The sequence below is a fragment of the Colletes latitarsis genome, chromosome 7 (assembly GCF_051014445.1).
Source record: "Colletes latitarsis isolate SP2378_abdomen chromosome 7, iyColLati1, whole genome shotgun sequence".
NCBI lineage: Eukaryota > Metazoa > Arthropoda > Insecta > Hymenoptera > Colletidae > Colletes > Colletes latitarsis.
The window spans coordinates 20089508-20107969 of NC_135140.1; the positions used below are offsets into that span (position 1 = coordinate 20089508).

Below are 18462 nucleotides of genomic sequence, written 5' to 3' on the forward strand. Positions count from 1 at the left end.
TTAAGGTTTGGAATAATCCGGCTAATGCATTTTACAAACAGGACAAATTCAGCGCCGACTTGTCGAGCCCGTACTGGACTGGTCCAGAACTCTTAGAACTACTCGATATGAACCATCTTGGAGGGTCACTATGTTCATCTTTTATCGAGGCCGGAAAGCAAGCATTGGCAGACTACAACAATGCAAAAGAAGATAATCGATTAAACACATCGGTGAGACCAGTCGTCAGCAACCAAACCAAAATAATCATCGAGCATCTGATGGTTGCCTTAAAGATGATCACTCTAGAAATATATACAAACGACTACAGAGGCTGCGTGATCGAGACCAAAGTGAAGGATTATAAATATGTAAGTATAATATAAAAAGTCTTCTGTTAAAGATATTGCCAACTAGACTTTATCAGACGATATTTAAAAACAATTACAGGAGTTTGACTCTAATCCTCCATTGTACATTTAGGTGGTTGCAAGTCAAATGATTTTATATATCTGCATTTCAAGTGGTCTTCAAGCAAACTATCGTTTAATTTTAGGCGGTAGATGACACTTGGCACTCGGTGAGAAAGCACACGCAACGTGCTCGTACCCTGAAACTGCTCTGTATGAATCCTGGGGTGGTCTTCTCGCCGCTTTCCGAAGCTGCACGGTGTATAATTCTCGCCTCTGGTACCCTAACTCCGACCGGATCTTTCCAGAGCGAATTGAGCACAAGGTTCGCTCATATATTGAACACTGCCCACGTGATACCAAAAGATCAAGTTCTCGCGACTTGCGTACCGAAGGGACCGCAAGGACATTCCTTGAGAGCCACGTTTGCAAACGTAAATCAATGGAAATTTCAGGTGAGACTGCGTTTAAATTTTTGGAATAAGTGGAGCTTTGATAGTTTTACCAAATCCTGCAAGAAATTCTGTTCTTCTTGCAGGATGAACTGGGCCAGGTGTTGATCGACGTTTGCGAATCGGTACCGCACGGAATTCTGTGTTTCTTTTCCTCGTATAATATGATGCACAAACAAATGGAAAGGTGGAAACACAATCAGATGTGGGACAGAATCGCCAGAAGGAAACGCGTGTTTATGGAGCCGCGTTTGGGAAACGATCTCGCTCCAATCATGCAAGACTATCGCCAGTTTATAGAGAAGACATCGACTGGACCTATCGAGAACATCGATGGCGCCCTATTATTGGCAGTGTTCAGAGGAAAAGTAGCCGAAGGAATAGACTTCAAAGATGATGAAGCTCGATGCGTAGTAACGGTACGTAGTTGGAATCTTGAATCGATTTTAATATAATAATAGACGTCGGTGATTTTTAACCAGAAGTTTATTTGTGATGTAAAGTGTTTGAAGTCTTCGATCTTTAAAGGTACGTAAAATTCAAATTTAAAAACTCGATCAAATATTCTTACTTCAGGTTGGTATACCATTCGCGGTAAGAATGGATCCCGTTATTGATATGAAATTTAAATATAACAATATGAATGCCTCAAAAGGTTTGTTGAACGGGTCCGACTGGTATTCTATCCAAGCATTTAGAGCTCTGAATCAAGCGTTGGGTCGTTGTTTGAGACATATCAATGATTGGGGAGCGGTGTTGTTAGTGGATGATAGGTTAGTTTAACTTAATAGTCGACAGGTGCTCGTTTTATATGAGTAATTTATTCGTATTGTAGGTTTTTAATGCAAGATTACAAGGATAAACTGCCAAAATGGGTTAAAACAATGGTAATTTATAATAGTATAACCTAAAATTACTTTATTTTAATACTTTTACGGAATAATTTATGTACAGTGGACCGAGCAGAAAGAATATAACCTGAAGGAGTCGCTTCGTAATTTCGTAGCGAGACAAAAAGCAAGAGAAGAGAGTATTAAGTGAGTTAATTAAAAAATAGGGAACATTTTAAATTTTAACAAAAATAACTATTTGAATATCGAAAATTCAGATAGTTCGAATTGTTATTAATTTTGAAAAATAGATGTCGGTACAGTGATGCTTTTTAAAAAAATAAATATTTTTGACATAACCTAAAATTATATATTTTTTTTATTCGAAAAATGGTATTTTAAAATATATTTAATCGGTCATATATACAGTATACAATGTAAGCATGAAACTACCTAAGGCTTTTGAATTTGAAGTGTATCCCTTTTTTCTATCGTTCTAAGTTGTTTCTTTTTTATTTTCTTCAGCTTTGCAGTATTTGTAATCTAAAATAATAATTTTAAGGTTAGTTAGTACATAACAGTATTGCACACGCTTCTAACACGTTTTACACATAAAAAGATGCATATTACTTACAACTTGCACAACTTCGCCCTTCTTGCGATTCTCTTCCGCACGTTTTAAGTTTGTGATCCTCCTCTGCTTCTTAGCTTCTTTGTCTGCTTCCTTCTGAGCCTTTATTGCTCTTGACATTTCTTTCACCCGCTTCAGATCATCTCTCAATTTCTGTTTCTTCTCGAACGATCGATGTATGCCGCGCGTTTTGACTATAGATGAAAATCTGTAAACAGGAGAAAGATGGTTTGAAAATTTGGCCCTTAATAAATTACTAATAAACTACGTAGAACTGTAGTAATTAGAGTAATATATAAGGTTTTGTTAGAGTTTACTCACCGTGTTTTCTGTTCTTTCCATATTCTGCCAGACTTTGGTTTGCCTTTTGGAATTAGTTCTTCCAATGACTTAACCTTCTTAACTTTGATTGTTGTATTTGAAGTATTTGTATTAATGGCAGTAGCCTGATTATTGTGCTCGTTTAGAATATCTTCTACTCTAGTTATTTTTTCATCAATCTTCACTTCTTCGCCCATAGTTTCAATACTGTAAAGTTCTTCTTTGCATGTAAACAACTTGGATAGGTTATGAGTGCACGTGGGTAATGGACACGAGCGCCATATTGAAAATGATTGCGTATATAGAGACATCTACTAACAATTCCTGGAAACTTATAGCCAAGAATGATAAAGAAGTTTAGTAAAAGTATTTAAAAAAAGAACGGATAATTTTCATATTGCATTTTCCTTAAATTTTATACGCCAAAATGTATATTTCTAAATTATTCGATTGGAATTCGAAAAATTGGTGAAATAATGGGAATTTTAATGTGACCGAGTGCAGATAAAAATCTACCTACGATAATTCAGGATTGATTTGTAAAAAATGATGCACTTTTGTTTTTAATCACATTTAGTATTTAATTCTTAATCAAAATACATTTCCTTGACAGTTCATAGTAAGAAGATCACAACATGTTTTTTAATCCCATGTTTATCTTCCAATTTTTTATTCGCTTATTAATACAAAATTGATTTCTCCGATTTCGAGTCTCAGAATGAAATTCTTTTATTGCACAGTATTTCACTATGTTTCAATTCCTTTGACCTTTGTAAAAATGGCGTCACGTATGTAATCAAATTTTCAATATTACCAGGATATGCAAATAAGAGTTTCTGTATGAATTTAATACTGGCTGGCGTCGAAAATTGCGCGAAATACTTGAAAAATGATACACAAACCAATTGCATAACATCTATGTTTACAGTATTTCTGCTCAGAAACAACGTTTTTTGTGCGCATCTGTTAAATGTTGCTAAATCTATCTGGGATACTATTCTCAGTAAGTGTATCCAATATCTCGCGTCACTAGGATGCTTAAAAATTGCTTTGGAGAGAATAGCGATTGCATTTTTAATATTGTTCGAGATCAACTGAGAATACGCCGACAAGTTTGCAACGTGTGGGCCGTGCGTTGGGTGATCTTCATAAGGTTTTAATTCGTTCATTACGAGCACAGCTAAATTCACATCCCCGTGCAATATTCCCAAAGAAGCGGCCGCCAAGAAACCCGTTATAGCCGGCGGTTGTATTTGAATACATTGAAATAGCAACGTTTTAGTATCGTGTACACCTTGGAAAATGTATGTTATCGCCGCCATCGCGCATAACGTGTGAGCTTTTTCTATGTCGGTATTCTCGTGCAAATTGAGCGCCGTTTCGTACGCGTTGTACGATTCCTCGTATTCGCCAGCCTTGAATAACGCCAACGCCAAGTGACATTGAGAATTGTAGCTAATTCTTTTAACGGATCGGCATAATTTCACAGCCTTCACGGGATTGTCGAGTTGCATCAACACACGCGCCAAATTTATACACACGAAATTCTTTTCCTCGTCCGTGCACAACGGTAAAGCCGCGGCAAATTGTTCTGCCGCCGATCTTCGGAGTTTCTGTCTCTCTAACAACAATCCATACGCGTTTCGCGCGTAACAATCGTCCGGGTGGTGCTCCACGTACCAATTCATCACGTCCGAGGCAACGACTACAGCATGCATGTTTTCTATTATATAATTATGCAAAGAGTCCCTTTCGATACTAGAATTTTGAAGCACGGTAAGCACCGAATGGGCGTATCCTACCGCCGCCTGAGGATGATATCCTAGCTGCGTAGAATGCCTGAACAAATCTAACGCTTCTTGGCTACTCATCATTTCGGCTAGTAATGCTTGGCCGATCCAACTATTCGTGTATGCCAGATCTGCTCGCTGCGCTTGGTTGTACGCTTCGTTTGCTTTGTACCAGCTTCCCACGTGCAGATACAACGTTCCCAAATTGGACCAAACCACGGAGTTGTTCAATTCCCTGTCGATCGCCATTACGAATGCATGCTGGGCTAATGCGTAGTTTTTAATGTACGGCGACATGCAAACGACGCCCAAGAAGTTCCAATGTAACCACGACGAGGGGCAAAGTTTAACAGCGTGTTTCGCGATAGCCAGACATTTGCTAGCAAGATTCTTGTGATCGACCGATGGATCGAGATGCAGTCGCATCAAGTAACAAGATGCTAAATCATGCCACAGTAAAGGCGATTGCGGAGAAAGAGACAGAGCACAGCAGTAACATCTTGCGGACAACAAAAATATGTCTCTTCGTTCCGTCAGCACGGTATAGTCGGTCATCTCAGACTTCATTAATACAAGTGGTACTTTCAAACGACCGTACTTTTTTGGCAACAGAGCAGTTCTGTAACATACGTCGCCGAGTAACTTCCAAATGCAAGACAAGTCGTTGCGAGACGTAATAACGAGAGCCAAACTGTCCATTGCCTGTTGAAGATTATCAACAGCGCGACCCAGAAATTGTTGCGACGTGTTTTCTTTCGCCAAACCCATGCAGGCTTCGGCCAAACCCTTTAAAGCAGGAACGTAGCACGACTTGCTCAATAGTATAAGTTCAAAGTTCTTCTTCGCGCTGCTGTATTGCCCGAGAAACAATTTTATATTAGCCAACTGTATCATCGAATAAAACGATTTAGGATTCAAGTCTAACGCACGTTGATAAGACTTCAACGCCGACGTGTGAGCACCTCGTACGAAGTACACGTCTGCTAAAGCTTCCCAGTTAATGTTATTGTTCGGATCGGCCCTGATAACGCGCTGAAGCGCCTTGATAGCTTGCAACGCGTCCCCTTGATCAAGATACTGCAAACCAAGTTGCATCCACGCCCACTTTGGACCCTTGTCTTTTACAGTCAATCTCTGCAACAGTTGTATATTAGCATCGTGATCTTTGAGCAATCTGTATGCAGTACTCAATCCAGTACCAGCTTCTTCGGAACTCGGATTAATTTGCAATGCAGTTTGATAACACCTTCTCGAACGTTCTAAATCGTTACCGTGTTCGCGATAATAGTGCCCCAAATAAACTAGGCACTCCCAATTGTAACGATCGGCCTTTATCCCGCTTAAAAGTGCCATTTGGCTGCTATTATACTTCCCCATTTTCCAATATATTATACCAGATAGTAACCAAGCTTCTGACGTTTCCAAAGCCGATTCAAGATAGTTTACCGCTACCTCAAATTGTTCGTGTCTTTTTAAGTATAGTGCTTTGAGAATAGTAGCTTGAACTCTAGTTTCGCTTTGTGATTCCAAGTTATTTAATTCGACGTGTACATCGGGATCGTCCAATAATACGCGAATGCGTGCACGGATCAATTCTAACCTTTTAGAACGACGTTTCTCTAAATGGTCATCGCACATTTGCAATGCAGTTTCCCATTTTTGTTCGTTATTAGTTTTGCTTATAGATTCAATCAATATCATTTCTAATTTATACAACAAATCATCTTCTACTTTGTGCTTCATAAGATTAACTGCTTGTCTTGCAGCATTTTCTGCATCTTCCCAGCAATAAAGTCTGACATTTATTTCACTCAATATTACCCAACCATATAACAAATTTGGCATTAGCGTGAGTATGCTTCCCAGTATTTTTCTGGTAGCAATCAAATTATCTGTTTCTTTTAAATGCATTGCTTTAACAATTTCCACAATGTCCGAATTTAATTTCAACCTTGTGAGAGTTTCATAAAATTGGTCTATACTAGTATCAATAGCAGAATTTTCATTCATCATATTTTGTTTATAGTAAATATAACATATATATTCTAATGGCAAAGTATCTTTGGGAAACTGTCTATGCATATCTATAGCTACCTCATTTGATGTAGCTAATTTACCTGTATCATCTAATATATTTAAGTACTTTCTATAGTAATTATGCCGACTACGTCTTTCAATACTATTTATTACAGATTCAAAAACACTTTCCAATAGGTTTTGATAATCACTTAGCTTGTCAAAATTGTCTATCAGTATTTGTATAAGTACTTCATCGATTAATTTTAATTTTGTACCATCTAATCTGTTTCTTAATTCATTTAGACTTTCTACTGTTTCACTCAGATTATTATCATTATCAAGTTTTAAATAAACCTCCGAGATTTTGTTCAAAATGGATGAAAATTCGCAAGTATCATCAAGTTGTAATACTTTGCAATATGCTAACATCAATTTGCTGTAGTTATCAATGTTACTAGACTGTTGCTCATAATATTTTACTAAATACTTCCAAGCCATTACACTGTTTGGTTCAATTTTGATAGCCTCTTCGAGTATTGCAGGTACTTTAAACTGGAATTCTTCAATTTTGTTCATTGAAGCAGCCAATAACATAAATGCTTCATAATTCTTTCTGTCTTCTTTAATTATCTTCTTGCATTTCTTAATCACATCTGTATATTCATTTCGTTTAAATAACTTATAAGCTTCTTTTAAAATTATTTTTGCTTTGTCAGACATTTTATTATTGAAAATAACTATTGTAGAATTTACATTTAAAAAGTTGACTGTTTAGGTTAATGCGATGACCTCTATAACTATAGAACGGATATACTCGTACAGAAAATAAGGTAGCCAGTTGACGGTGAACTGGTTGAACTAATCCTAGTAAGCTTTGGAATCTTTCTAGTAATTAGAGTTTACCACTATACGCTATATTCTTTGTGGTAACGTAGATGGCGTAACCAAACTGGGGAATTGCGGCACGTGCCGCTATGTTGCTTGGCATTCGGTAAGTCGGATTCCAACAATTTGTGTCGATTAGCGTTGCTTGGCGGAGAAGACGTGGAGATAAAACACGACTAAAGTCTACGTTACATGGTGTAATGGCGTTGTTATGGTGTACACGACTTATTTATGGCGTCGTATACAGCGTTCATAAGACAGACGCGAAGTGGCGATCGCCGCCATCTTGTCCACCTTGTATTTTCCTAGGCCTCAAATCCTTAGCTCCTTTATAAACTTTACAGGTAGTGTCTTCAGTAATAATAACTGCTATTAATTCTATACAGTAATTGTATTGTAATTACACGTTACTTTTTAATTATCAAAGTTCAAGAGTTTTGCGTTAGATGTCGTTAAGTGTCAGTTCGAACGTATTTTTATCTGGTTTATTGTTTCCTTTGTGGTTATTTACCTCTCTAAAATGGAATCTCTTCAAGAAATTTGTCAATTTTTAAACCCGAACACACGATTAGATCTGAAGGCTATCACCTTAGAACATGTGCTCAGTGAGTACTTACTTAAAAATAAATGCTTTCTAACCTCAATATTTGATATTGTCTTATTCTTTCAATGAATTTTTGAGACACAGCTTGTCACTTTTTTTTTAACCTCGAATAACAGGCGTAACTGGAAGTTTAGAAGGACGGGAACAGCTCTTAAAACTTCCAGATTTACTGACACAATTGATTGCTCTAACACAGGACTCTTCCACAGCAGTGTCAAAGGATGCTGCTTTGGCATTGATAAACATTACTGCAGACGAAGCAGGAACCAGCGCGTTTTTGTTGATCTCAGAAATGACAAAATTGAGCCAGGATATGAAATACAATTATAATTTAGTACATGTTTGTATTAGGTAGATGCATTGTTATGTAGCTAAGATGGAATACCTCTTTTCCTTTGCAATTCACGAGCATTTTTTACAGATTTATAATGGATAAGGAAAGTTCTCTAGCAGATCCATGCTGCATGATACTTTCCAATATGACTAGACCTTTGCATTTAGTGGATCGGGTCATAGCACTTATTGAAAAAACTGGGTATTCTTGGGATAGTATTGTGGCGGCATTTACTGCCAAGCAGTATAACAATACTGGTGCCAAACTGCACTATTTAGGGCCTGTTTTTAGCAATCTCAGTCAATCTTCACATGTGAGAAGGTGTTTTAGAAGTTTCTTAATATTTTTGGGCATGAAATTTATTACTTGTAGTAATACTTTATTTACAATTATGGCTATAGGTACTTAGTGGATAAAAATCGTAGCGTTATCCAAAGGTTACTTCCATTCACAGAATATGCAGATAGTGTCGTAAGACGCGGTGGCATAGTAGGCACGTTAAAGAATTGTTGCTTTGATGCAGAAGACCATGAATGGTTACTGAGCACTGAAGTAGATATCTTGTCGTATCTCTTGTTGCCGCTGGCCGGTCCAGAAGAATTTAACGACGAAGAGAACGACAAGTTACCTGTCAGTTTGCAATACTTACCGGAAACAAAGAAACGGGAACCAGACTTAGATATTAGGTTAGGGCGCGCGTTTCGAAATCACTGGTCTTCCAAAGGAGAAATTCTTATCTTTTAATTATTGTAGGATCATGTTGTTAGAAGCCTTAGCTCAGCTGTGTGCAACTAAACAGGGAAGGGAAGTGTTAAGAGAGAAGAACACTTATCTGATACTCAGGGAGTATCACAAGTGGGAGACAAATAAAAGCGCGTTGCTAGCTTGCGAAAATGTTGTCGATATTTTAATTAGGTACTGTACGCACGTTTCTGTGCTCTTGTTCGTTATTGCTCTTCGCAATTTAACATTATCTGTGTGTTATATAAATTTTAGGACCGAAGGAGAAATAGGTTTGGACAATTTAAAAGAAGTAGACGTTCCCCCGGAATACGCAAACAAGTTCCATCAAATGGATCAAGACTTTATTAACAGTACATGATATAACGTTATTGTAATAAATTTTATAAAGGGTGTTTTTATTACTTTATCAACATTACGCGTAATGTACAATGATCTATATTCAAAAAATGAGGTTATGGGTGTTTCGTGATATTGCACTTTTCCCTCATTAATTTATTAGACTATCCTTAATTATTTTAAGTTATCAGGCCTAGTGTAACTACGATTGGGTAATAGAAATACAGGTGAAAAGTTGATTTTACTCTAACACAATCCTATAAGCTGGACTATGCTAATTTTAATTAGGTATCGTTTTTAATTCGTAATTTAAGTTATTATCGGAAGAACGTTTTCTTAAAATTTTCTAAATTTGTTTTGGTTCTCGAGTAGTTATAGGAGACATACAAAAATAAAAAGTATGACTACATAAAGTTTATAAGCGACGAAACAGGTACTAGTAAGATCTTTGCACGCGTCATGAACAGTTTTAGAACCAGGAAATAAATGTCTTCTAATATAATGTATTTGATGAAGAGTAAATTGCTAATTTTAGCTTGCTCGACCTGGAGCCACTTTTGCTGAGATCACGTCTTGCAGAAATGAGATTATGGTTACCGTTATGAAGAGGTCTGGTATATTTCTGACACATTTCTGCGAAGCATACAGATAACAGTACCGTTATTAATTAATACCCGTATACTCGGTGTATCGATGTCGTACTTTGATCCATCGGTGGCTTTTCGTGCCAATTATTTTTATCCAATTAAAGCTAAATAACTACACGATTATCAAGACGAGAATTTGAATCTCTTTTTTCTTTTTTTGTATCATGAAGTGGCTCAGGCTTTCGTAAATAATTCATAACTTTTAACGTGGTAATATATTTCTCATACATTCTAATTTAACAATTCTATTCAACATTTCAATGCGCATTTTTTAAAAATACCGTTTACTACTATCACTGTCATCTATGTTGTAAAAAATAATTAAATGTGTTTTGTATATTTCATCCTAACGTTTCTTGGTGCACTTGTAACATAATTTTTGCTTATTGATAGAAGAAAATATACCTATTTTTATATGCAATGAAATGTCTACAGTATCTGATCAAAAGGTCACGCAATTAATTATTTAAAAAATGGATATCCTACAAATGTAGTCACTATACATTTATTTAAATCTTTGAACGTAATCGCATCAGTCACCTAGTAAAAAGTAGACTATATGTTGCTAATACAATACTAACAACTATTTTATGCAATTTGGGGACTTTGTGGTGTTTTGATCAGACTCTGTAGAACGAAGTATCGTCAAGGGAAGGACGATTATCACGGTAAATAACCTAAACCGGCTTCCAAACTAATCGAACTCCTGATGCTAGAGGCGTTACTGGCTCGTCTACTGATTCTGTTCGAATCAGCGCCAAAGATAGCCGCGATCTCTGCGCTTTTCTTAATTGAAAGGGCTTCGTGGTGCCCCCCAGACCTACTGGGACAGTGGGAGAGACACTTTTTATCCCTCTCCGCGCCACCGACGTATACCAAACGACCTTGAGTGTCCCTGGCACTAACGACTAGCACCTTTTCGCTGTCGGAAGACTGCTGAGACTTCCGTCCCGGATTGAAGAGGTCGTAATCCAGGGCAAGGTTGTTCGAACTGCCGTAGCTTGACGACGACTGCTTCTAAAAGGAAATCAGCGGGATTCGTGTAAGGATTTCGATCGATTACGAGTGAAGCTTGTTCGTTCGTACAGCGAAGAATTATTGCCTCGAGAGAAGAAAAGCGACATTTTCGTTCGACAAGCAGTTGCTTAACCACCTCCATATCATTTTGATACCTTGAGTACATCCAAACCTTGGGAGGGCGTTCGACTCCTGCTTGCTTTCGTCGATCGGCTCCTGTCCGGGCTTCCCGCTCTGCTCAAAGTGCTCTCGGAGGGTACGATGCCCCGTTGTCTCAGTTGCTCCAGTATCGTCGGTTGGATCGATTGTCGTGCACAGTAACACTTGTTGCTCTCCGAACAGCTGTCCGTGTCGCAGGCGCATACAACTTCGTTGGCTACGGCCGGTGGCGCCTGGATCCTCCTAGACAACGAGCAATAGCACTTGTCCGCCGAGACGCAGGTGCAGGATTCGGAGTCGTAGCTGCACTCGCTACAGCTCACGTAGCCGCTGCTGCTCCTGTTGGCTGCCTGCGCGTTCCGACTCAACCGTCTGCCTAATGGGGTAAATGGATTCGTTCAACGTCAAAAGTAACGATGGATCATCTATCCTCCAGTCGATAGACCTCTGTCTGTGGTACCAATCATTTTGGGATTAACCCTCCAATTAACTGGTGCGTTAATTGGAGAGGGGGCATGAGGCTGGAGTGAGCCTTCCTGGCTTTGGTCAGGTCGAAAACCCCGATCTAGCTGATGTTTTCCTATATCTGGGTTTCTACCTGGTGCGGTGAACTTCGGCGAAGTTGGCGGGCCCACTCTGGTCAAATCCACTCACCTCACCTCCGCGCGGGGCCCCTGGGACCCTGTATCGACTTATGTTGACACAGGGTGCGAAAGAGTGAGTGGTGAATCGGTAACGTGGACTTGAAGAGAGAGGATTGAAGAGAGAAGTAGTTTGTGGAGTCACTGGAGGTGTATCGATGGGGGGCACATGCTTCCTTCGATCAATCCCAAAAGCAATTACCCCACAGAATGTACTTACACGTGTCACTGTCCTCCGAAGTGGTGTGGCACCCTCCAGTTTTGCTCATCCTCCAAGAGGACCTCTTCTTCCCCATCCTGTTAGCCAGGACGCGATTACGATGGTTGTTCCTCGCGTCGCAGGAAGAGCTGCTGCCGAAACTGTCGTTCAGCCTCCTCGCTGGGAATATCACAGAAGTGAACTCCGTGGGCCCACCTTTCAACCTCGACACGGATCTCTTGATGGCCTTGCCTAGAAGACAGGTCCGGCGGCTGGATCGCCTGCGCTGAGGCCTTCGACGTCTCCTCATTATACTGGCAGACCTCTGGTACAGCTCGTCCTGCGTCAACGTCGCCGCCAGCTTCAACAAGAACTCCTTGTAGAGGGGTTTCAAGTCGTTGAAGGACATCCCCTCGGGATCTGTAAGTATTGGAAAGAATTAATTCTAATCCCGGTTAATACTATCTATCGAGCGAGTTACCGATAATGGCCGCCAAGATGTCGTCAACGCTGGTTAGACCTTCCTGATTTCTGAACTCGTCGAACAGCTCCGTGAATCCCAAAGGCGTCCCACCCTTGATGCTGTTGGGTCTTCTGGCGCTTCCAGGCTTCAGGAAGCTACCCCTTCTGGGTAGCTCGACCCTGGTCATCAGATCGCCCCTGTCCATGTCCACGTCGCTTTGGGACCTCTTTAGTCTGCCCTCTTGCAGAACCTTCATCGCGTCGTCCGTGTGGCTGACGGGAGGCTCGCTGCCAGCTCTGCTCCTCTTCCTGACCCTGGGTTTGATGCACTCCGGCGCGTTCACGTTCGTCGTAGAGTCGCTCAGTTGCTTCTTCAACGGCTTGTCCATGGTGACCACTCTGCTCACTCTTCTTCCGGACGAGATCTTCTCCTGGTCCTTCGAACGTCTGCGTTCGACGGACACCGAGTCCCCGGTGACTTCCTGAATCAGCTGGTAGGTGTCGCTCTGCGCGGACCTGCCGAAGATGTTCTGCGAACTCTTTACTTTGCCCCGATCCAGTCTGCTGCCCCTGCTGCCGTAAACATCCTCCTGGGAAAGATTATATATCTTGTCCGCGTCTTTGAAGTGCTCCTCGTAGAGCCTCTCCTTGCTACCCCGTTTGTTGTTCCGCTCGTATATCGAGTTCTCCTCGTCCTTGCAGCTAACCTTATCGACCCTATCGTAGATTACCACCTCCAGCTTGGGGGAATACGTCTCTTGCCTCTTGACGGCGCCTCCGAAAGGCGTCAGTTCGTACGATTCGCGACCCTTCTCGGGATTCGGTTTCTTGAGGCTCTCCGTTTCGTTCGGGGGACTCTGTTTCCCCGGGCTGTTGCTCTTCACGGGAAGCTTCTCGTATCTATTCGACAACCTCTCGTAGAAGCCACCGACGCCGAGATCGTAGATCTTCTCTTTCGGGGCAACTGAGTGCTCTATTTCAATGTTCTCTGGGGTACTGGTCTTGCTTCCGAACAGCTTGTTCTTCGAGTTTTGTCGCTCCTCCTCCTTGGACACCCTCAGGTCAAAGTTCTTTTGAATGGAACTGAAGTTCTGAGGCAGAGGACTCGTCTTGTCCTTTGGATTCGAGTCGCGTCTTACTCCTCGAGCCTCCAGGATATCCTCCGCCTTGATGTCGGAGTTCTTCTTCTTTCTTCTGGGTGCTTTCTGCACGTCCCCTGGTTTTCCAGCCTCCTCCTCGGTGACGGAGCTCGAGACCGAGGTCTTCTTCGTCCTGGGTGGCCTCACCGGGTGCGAGGGGGTCGATCGTGTCTGGTCCAACTGCAGAATATTAGGTTTGGCGTTGATCTTGCTGACTGGACTCGAGTCTCGGACGCTCGACGCGACGGACGCCAAACTAACACACCCAACGCCGTTCGCGTGCCTTGGGCGGCGTCGATTGCCATCCAGATCAGCGAGCAGGGCTCTGTAGAGCGTGGCTGCAGCAGCCACAGCGTCTTCCTCCATCTCACAGGCGAACGCGTGGCATTCCAGCAGCCTGTTCGCCCCGGGACGTCGCATCACCACCGCGAATATGGGTGGATAGTTGTCCGCGGTAGTTTTCAAACCCCGCATCGTTCTGTAAATTAGAGCTTCCGTCATGAGACTTTGGTAAAATTAAATTGTCGAGTGATTTGGGTTGGAATCTAGATGGGGTCATTTGGAAGATTAACTTTTTATATTGCAATTTGCGACTAGGAGCTGAATAACTTTTGTACCCTGAGTTTAGGATACTAGTTACACGTTGAGAGCTGAATCTGGTAAATCTTAGAGGTCTTCGTTAACGATACTCACCTGTAGAGGTCCGCGTGCTTGTCTTCGCCTCCTTGGCCCTGATCGTGGTCACCGACCAACGGCAGGAAAGCGTAATGGAAGTCGCCCGATGGCGTCCTCTTGCCGCGTAGCCTGAGCGCGCTCCACACGGCGATCCTTCGGAAAGGGTTGTTCCTTTCGCAGACGTCGGTCGTGCGAAATGTCAGTCCGCGTCTGGAGACCTCGAGTTCGGCCCTCACCGAGCCCTCCACCCGCTCCAAGAGCTGACGAAGCGGCTCTTGGAGGCCACGGACGCTGGCCACGCGACCACCCACCGGAGCAGCTCCCAAGTACTTCACCTGAAAGAGTTTTGTAGCGATAATTCATTATCAACCGTGTCGCAAAGAATGATTTAAAAGGATCTGAAGATGACAGGACTTTCACTGTGGGGCGAGGCTGGAAAAGGGAAGGTGACAATTATGTTTAAGTAGAGCCTCAAGTATCCCCGAAGTAATAGGAAGGACTCTATATTTAAATCCTGGCCAGTCACGATCCAGACAGCAAAACTTGTACATTTTTAGTTTTGACAGACTGCAAATCGAAAAAAATCATTTGCATAAGTCAGTTCCAAAATGTTTTGAACATTCTTTTTATATTTTTCTTTAAGATTCTTCTGGAATCCAGAAATTCACAAAAAATATGCTATGTATTCTATTTTAAAATGTTCAGTTTTCCAGTCAGAATACGATTATCTAGAGAATTTTTAGAATAAAATTTTTATTCTTGCACATTATTTGAAAGAATAAAAATGAGAAATAAACGTGCTAGAGCTACCGAAAGATAAGAAAGACTCGGACTTTCCTCGAGTCGGCATCGTCCAGGCATTCTTAATCGTCACTTTCATTCCGTTCACGATTCGCAGAGCGTGACGGGCTACCGAGTCTATTTGGAGCACTGAAAAATTCTCCTTCGTTGCCGCATCGGCATGCGGATTTTTCTTATTGCCCCGCTTTTACGGGCCTCCTCTTCCGCATCGTTTCGTTGCGCCACCGATGATGCCTCTCGAGTAACCGAGGTCGACAGAGTTTGCTCTTGTTGATCGATTAAATCCTACTTCCATGACCTATCCACTCCGAAGGCTTAATATTTGTTCTCCAAGGTATCAAATTCACAGCAATTTATTTATTATTTGTAAAAGCCATTTTTGCATTTACACGTACGAGATGCACTACCTAGAACTCAAAGATTCATACGAAAAAGACGATAGAACGAACGTTTTTGGCCCACGAACATATGCTTCTCGAAAAAATGAGTCGAAAATGTGGAATAAAGTTTTTTCGTACGAGCCATTATTTGCCAGAAAATTGAGTCTGAAGATGTACGGCGCATGGGCGCCATACTCCACGTAATCTAAACATTTTTTAAATCAATTTAGTATTCAGTTTTAGTGAAGTACTAGACATTCTTTTCTTTTGAAGAAATTGCTTTCACTAATGACACGATCGTTTTAAAAGGAGTCAAAGCCTCTAATTTAGTAACGAACGTCCATTTTCGACGAGACAAGTCTCCAGTATAGACTGCATATCATGCCCAAATACTATATTGTTGGAAACAAGTAATTACTCTATTAGAACGCCGTGAGTAGGAGATAATGAAAGTTCATCACGATGCAAATGTGGTACGAACGAATTATGTAGATTAATCGATGGTGTACGGTCTTATCAAGAGTTTTCATCGATCACGATTGTCTAAAGTGATTTTCAAAACCTAGATATTAAATTAAATACTTTGCTCGTAATTGAATTTTTCCATTTAAAAAAAACACGGTTGCAGCGAACGAAATAGGGTTTCCTTGGGGTTAAACAATGTAGATGGCGCCATCCTCGCTCGCCGCTAGAGGGCTATATAAGTGATTCCTTCGTAAGTTTCTTTCTTTGGATGAAGACGTAAGTTATTACTTGGATATTTATTAAATAATGAAAGTAACACCTGCAATGTCATTATAGAAAGTACACATAAGAAATGTGATTATGTAGTATATTTTCTTTACGGAGAAAATGTAACTGTCTTTCACTTTTCGTTCCTACTAAAAATTCGAATTGGTTGCAACTTTTTCTGACAGCAAATTGAAGAAACTCTCGTTGGAACTATACTATCAAGAATCATTTATTATTGATTCTAGACATGGCTTACTTTCAATTGACTTTTCCTAGTCAAGTGTATGTGAATTTTTTTCTACTTTCGCTTATAATTTTATATAAATTTTTTTTTAGAAAACGAAGCAGGCGGCCAACTATGTTACTTTTTCTTTATTTTTAATGCATGAAATTTCTCGAATTACTTTGCTCAACGGAACACAAAATAGTTCAGAAGTAGAATTTCTATTTTTCCATTTTTCTTCGGTATCAAAAATCGTGATTATAGTAACCGAGCCAGTTTTACGTCTTCCTCGTCGACTGGACGAAAATCTGTGTTAGTTATTCGTGAACTCCCGTTATCGTTCCTCTTTGAAAGCCATTTTATTCGGTTTCTTTCATTTCAAGCAACCAGTTCGCGACTAATTATACGTCGATCTAAATTTTATTCTGGTTTGAGAAGGCGTAGATTTTTTCTGTTGCCTGAGATAAATACGCGATCGAGGCTGCATAAATTTCCCGTTGCCACGGGGACTGCGAGGCGGAATCGTTCTAGCAAAAATTAGAAAACGTCTTACGCGTGTTCCTGATCTTACACAAAATGCTTCGTTTTATTACGATTGCTCTGTGCACTCTTTCAAAAATAAGTTGCTTCGAAGGACCAGTCGTATATTCGACTGCGGTTGACCTATAATTTTTGTAAGACAAAAAACTCGTTTCGATCAACGCGGAAAATTACCGGAGACACTATCTTGAGTTTTGAAATACGCAGTTGGTGCGTGATTGGAGGCAATGTTCGCTGGCGAAGTAGGTAAATCCTTCGTTAAGAGGCGCGAAACAGGTGCAAACCCGTCTCGAGAGTGGAACGAATGGCCGTTCCCGCGAGATTTTCTGAGGAAGGGAGAGAAGCCAGGATTTGCGATCGAATTAACATAAGTGAAAATCTCTTTTTTCCATCTGATCGTATCTAATTGCAGTGAAATCTTTTTGTGCGCGAATCCGTGTACAACGAACATTAGGGCAACGCCTGAGACTTCCCTTGTTAGCGTCAGATTCTACGTAATCTTAACCAGAAATTAAATATACTATGAAACTGTTTCTGAACAGTCATCCGTTAGCTCTACATTGGAACGATCGAAAGAATCTTTATATTTCTTCGCGTTTTAACTCCTCCAAAGTACTTAAAACCCGTTCCTCAAATTGATGCTCGGATAACACAAGTGTTTAAGTGGCTTCGAAAGTACCATGAGTCAGCGACATTGCCAGAAGATTGTACACGTCCAAAAGGAACAACATGTAGCGTCGATGGTGCAGCACAAGGGGGAAGTTGCCTCGAAAAACGGTGATCGTGTTCACTGACACGTAAAAGAGAAATAAATAGAGAAGAAAGTAATTTATATATTTACCGGTAAAATGGCAGCGGCGCATTCCCCGGGTGTTCCGCTTTCGGCTTCCACGGAAGCGAACATCGCCTCGATTCGCGCCTGGACGGCGCTGTTCACCCTCCTTTGTTCATCCGTACCGACGTCGTCGATCTGGTTCGAGTTCATCGTGGAGACGCCTCCGTACCACCCACCCATCGTGGATCCGTAAATCGACCTGAAACGATCCAGGCAAACGATGCTCTGAGAAAGATCGAAACCAGGACCGAGATTCCATAAGTGGAACTGGATTTAAATAACAGAAGCATAGATTCTAAAAGTGAAACAAAGGAGTTGTGCTCCGAGTTCAAAAAGATTTACTTCGATCATACAACAGCTTTTTTAGACTGTAAATGAGGTCAGATATCTAGTATGGGTCGCTAGCAGTGACTCACAGCCATCAACAAGTATGGAACACTGAACTGTAGTTAGTGTTTCCTTACCAACTTGAGAAATCATTACTTTTATAGTGCACGTAATGATATCCCTAAGATCGTACCTCGAGTCCTCGAAGAGGGCATCGATCCGAGCCTTGCTCCTGAGGGAGCATTCCGACGCAGGCCCAGCCAATCGGAATCCGTCCTCGTAGCGGGGCATCCCCACGCAAGACATTGTGCACCGGTCTATTAAACGATCCACAGGTCCAGGATACTCGC

The 18462-nt window shown here is 41.1% G+C and overlaps 5 protein-coding genes across 7 annotated transcripts in view; 2 read left to right on the forward strand and 3 right to left on the reverse strand.

The window, feature by feature from the left end:
• The window catches only part of LOC143344199 (Fanconi anemia group J protein homolog), a 59364-nt gene extending 57446 nt beyond the window's left edge, over positions 1 to 1918 (forward strand). For 2 of the 3 annotated variants that reach the window (XM_076770028.1, XM_076770029.1), the window contains exons 10-15: positions 42 to 350; positions 536 to 844; positions 928 to 1260; positions 1418 to 1614; positions 1677 to 1728; positions 1796 to 1918. In XM_076770028.1, coding sequence (XP_076626143.1) covers positions 42 to 350; positions 536 to 844; positions 928 to 1260; positions 1418 to 1614; positions 1677 to 1728; positions 1796 to 1882 — 1287 coding nt within the window. In that variant the 3' untranslated portion in view covers positions 1883 to 1918. Of the gene's footprint in view, positions 1 to 41; positions 351 to 535; positions 845 to 927; positions 1261 to 1417; positions 1615 to 1676; positions 1729 to 1795 lie in introns of those variants that run through there. The other variant, XM_076770030.1, reaches the window with a different exon arrangement.
• Positions 1919 to 2000: 82 nt separating this feature from the next.
• On the reverse strand, positions 2001 to 2820 carry LOC143344201 (coiled-coil domain-containing protein 86). The gene is made up of 3 exons (XM_076770032.1): positions 2624 to 2820; positions 2306 to 2510; positions 2001 to 2214 (listed from the first exon to the last, which is right to left on the reverse strand). The coding sequence occupies exons 1-3, from the start codon at positions 2818 to 2820 to the stop codon at positions 2125 to 2127; spliced, it is 492 nt and encodes a 163-aa protein (XP_076626147.1). The 3' UTR covers positions 2001 to 2124.
• A 411-nt stretch (positions 2821 to 3231) lies between these two features.
• Positions 3232 to 7208, reverse strand: LOC143344197 (superkiller complex protein 3). The gene has a single exon (XM_076770026.1). It carries the CDS (start codon positions 7150 to 7152, stop codon positions 3337 to 3339), a length of 3816 nt encoding a protein of 1271 aa, XP_076626141.1. The 5' UTR covers positions 7153 to 7208; the 3' UTR covers positions 3232 to 3336.
• LOC143344200 (protein HGH1 homolog) lies at positions 7033 to 9460 on the forward strand. Its single transcript, XM_076770031.1, has 6 exons — positions 7033 to 7922; positions 8038 to 8272; positions 8343 to 8576; positions 8657 to 8941; positions 9009 to 9170; positions 9252 to 9460. The coding sequence occupies exons 1-6, from the start codon at positions 7838 to 7840 to the stop codon at positions 9355 to 9357; spliced, it is 1107 nt and encodes a 368-aa protein (XP_076626146.1). The 5' UTR covers positions 7033 to 7837; the 3' UTR covers positions 9358 to 9460.
• A 440-nt stretch (positions 9461 to 9900) lies between these two features.
• On the reverse strand, positions 9901 to 18420 carry LOC143344198 (uncharacterized). Its single transcript, XM_076770027.1, has 7 exons — positions 18306 to 18420; positions 17792 to 17984; positions 14293 to 14609; positions 12480 to 14077; positions 12020 to 12418; positions 11155 to 11534; positions 9901 to 10999 (listed from the first exon to the last, which is right to left on the reverse strand). The coding sequence occupies exons 1-7, from the start codon at positions 18416 to 18418 to the stop codon at positions 10646 to 10648; spliced, it is 3354 nt and encodes a 1117-aa protein (XP_076626142.1). The 5' UTR covers positions 18419 to 18420; the 3' UTR covers positions 9901 to 10645.
• Between the last annotated feature and the right edge of the window lie 42 nt (positions 18421 to 18462).